The 2,236-nt window shown below is 43.3% G+C and overlaps 1 protein-coding gene across 1 annotated transcript in view; it reads left to right on the forward strand.

The window, feature by feature from the left end:
• SLC25A43 (solute carrier family 25 member 43) overlaps positions 1-2,236 on the forward strand; it is a gene marked incomplete at its 5' end in the record, with an annotated part of 40,247 nt that overhangs the window by 6,505 nt on the left and 31,506 nt on the right. Inside the window, one exon of the mRNA XM_012809650.2 lies at positions 756-997. Coding sequence (XP_012665104.1) covers positions 756-997 — 242 coding nt within the window. The remainder of the gene's footprint in view (positions 1-755; positions 998-2,236) is intronic.

The raw sequence follows: 2,236 nt of genomic DNA on the forward strand, positions 1-2,236 counted from the left end.
GCCTCCCAAGTAGCTGGGACTACAGGTGCCTGCCACAACGCCTGGCTATTTTTTGTTGCAGTTTGACCAGGGCCAGGTTTGAACCTGCCATCCTCAGTATATGGGGCCAGCGCCCTACCCACTGAGCCACAGGCACTGCCCTCTCATTGGTTTTTACCAAGTACTTCTGTGCTTTTATGTCCCCCCAGGCAAGCCAGGGTTGACATTTATGCAGATAAAAGGGGAAAGTGCTTGATGTAAAGTGGGAAGGACTTAATGTAGATATAAATAAGAAGGTTGGGCATCTCTTCCTAATAGCTAGCTAGCATTACATAAATATAGTAGGATGCAAATGCATTATTTGTTAATGCTAATATGTATATACAAGGTGTCCCAAAAGTCACCATACATAGGGAAAATAAGGAATTGTAGCTAAATATTTTATACCTTTATTTACAAAATATCACAAAATTTTAAAAAATATTTTCAAAATATTGTCTATGTATTGGCTACCTCTTTCTACACACACATACGCGCACACACACACACACACGAATACACAAAGTCTTCTCTCCCACTCACAGTGAACATATTTCAAGATGTCTGTGGTTAAGCAATTTTCTATGTATGGTGACTCTGGGAACCTGTAGTACTACAGTAGCTTTTTACTTTGTAAAACACTTCCAAATGCTGGAAAACATTACAAGTAGTATTACAAAGCACACTTGCATAATCCATAGCTGATTCCTTTGGACTTTTCCCTTATTTTCCCCCAGGTTTGTTGTGCTGTTCATGGATGACCTGGGCCATATTTCCCAATGGAGCTCCATCATGGCTGGGAGTCTCTCAGGCATGGTTTCCACCATTGTGACATATCCTACAGACCTCATCAAAACCCGGTTGATTGTACAGAACATGCTGGAACCATCTTATAGGGGGCTTCTCCATGCTTTTTCTACTATTTATCAACAGGAAGGGTTCCTGGCCCTTTATCGAGGGGTTTCCCTCACTGTTTTAGGTAAGATGGAACCTTTCACCTTGAAAAAGCTGTGTTCTTTGACATATAAAAATGTATCACATACCTTTGTGACCCTTTCAATTAGTTTTACTGAGGTCAAGGTTGTATGGATCCAACCCATATATAAAGCCAGTTAGCTTCCTTTTATTCTATAGCACTATCCGCCCCCACCCCCCACTCCTAAACTTTAACCAGTCACATCCTGGGGAGGGGAATAGAACAGAATGTGCAGGTAGCTAAGCAAACTGGGAAGAATGCAATGCAGGTCTCCCCACCGGATGTGGAAGAGCTCTTTGGTGTGTATACATACAGCTTATGAGGTTATGAAGAGTATACCTAGGGTAGCAACTCAATCTTCTGTGGCCCTTGTAACCTCTGCCAGGGCTACAACATACAGGCCCAATTGCCAGATCCAGTAGATGTTCACCCTTTATCTGACCTTTCTTGTAACATGTAGTAAGACTGATCACCGCTTCTTCTGGAAACTGAGCTTCTAGGACCCTACCAAGTCCTAGGTATCTTCCCATCCCTCTGACAGCTCGCTCTTATCTGACTTTCCTGGCTCATGTGGATCATCTGACATTGCCAGCCCCTACATGTTGCGGCCCCCAGCCCTGGGCCACTACTTGGCTTTCTTTTTACCCTCCACTTTAACTAGCTTCTCACTCTCCATACCTTCCCTAAGTGGCCTCATTTATACTCTAGGGGCTGGGCACAGTAACTTGTGTCTGTAATCCTAGCACTTTGGGAGGCTGAGGTGGAAGGATCACTTGAGCCTAGACAAGACCAGCTTGGGTAACATAGTGAGACCCCATCTCTACAAAAAACAAAATACTTTAATTAGCTGGGAATAGTAGTGTGCACCTATAGTCCCAGATACTTGGGAAGCTGAGGCAGGAGGATCACTTGAGCCCAGGAGTTCGAGGCTGCAGTGAGCTCTGAATACACCATGGCACTCCAGCCTGGACAACAGAGCAAGACCCTATCTCAAGAGAAAGAAAGGAAGAAAAGAAAAGAATGCCTGTCTTTTAGAGAAAGGTAGTAAAAGAAAAGAATGTCGGCTTTTAGAGAAAGGGACTAAATTGTTTATGGATGGAATGATACCTGAGATGGATTCCAAAATAAATGGGGGAAACATACTCTGTGACTCTGAATCTCACCTGTTTAATAACAACGACTAAAATTTGTGGGGATGCTTAGTGTGCCAGGTACTATGCTAAATGTTTTTTGTTGTTGTTG

The sequence above is a fragment of the Otolemur garnettii genome, unplaced genomic scaffold (assembly GCF_000181295.1).
Source record: "Otolemur garnettii isolate 467f Iridium unplaced genomic scaffold, OtoGar3 scaffold00110, whole genome shotgun sequence".
In the NCBI taxonomy this organism is placed as follows: Eukaryota; Metazoa; Chordata; class Mammalia; order Primates; family Galagidae; genus Otolemur; species Otolemur garnettii.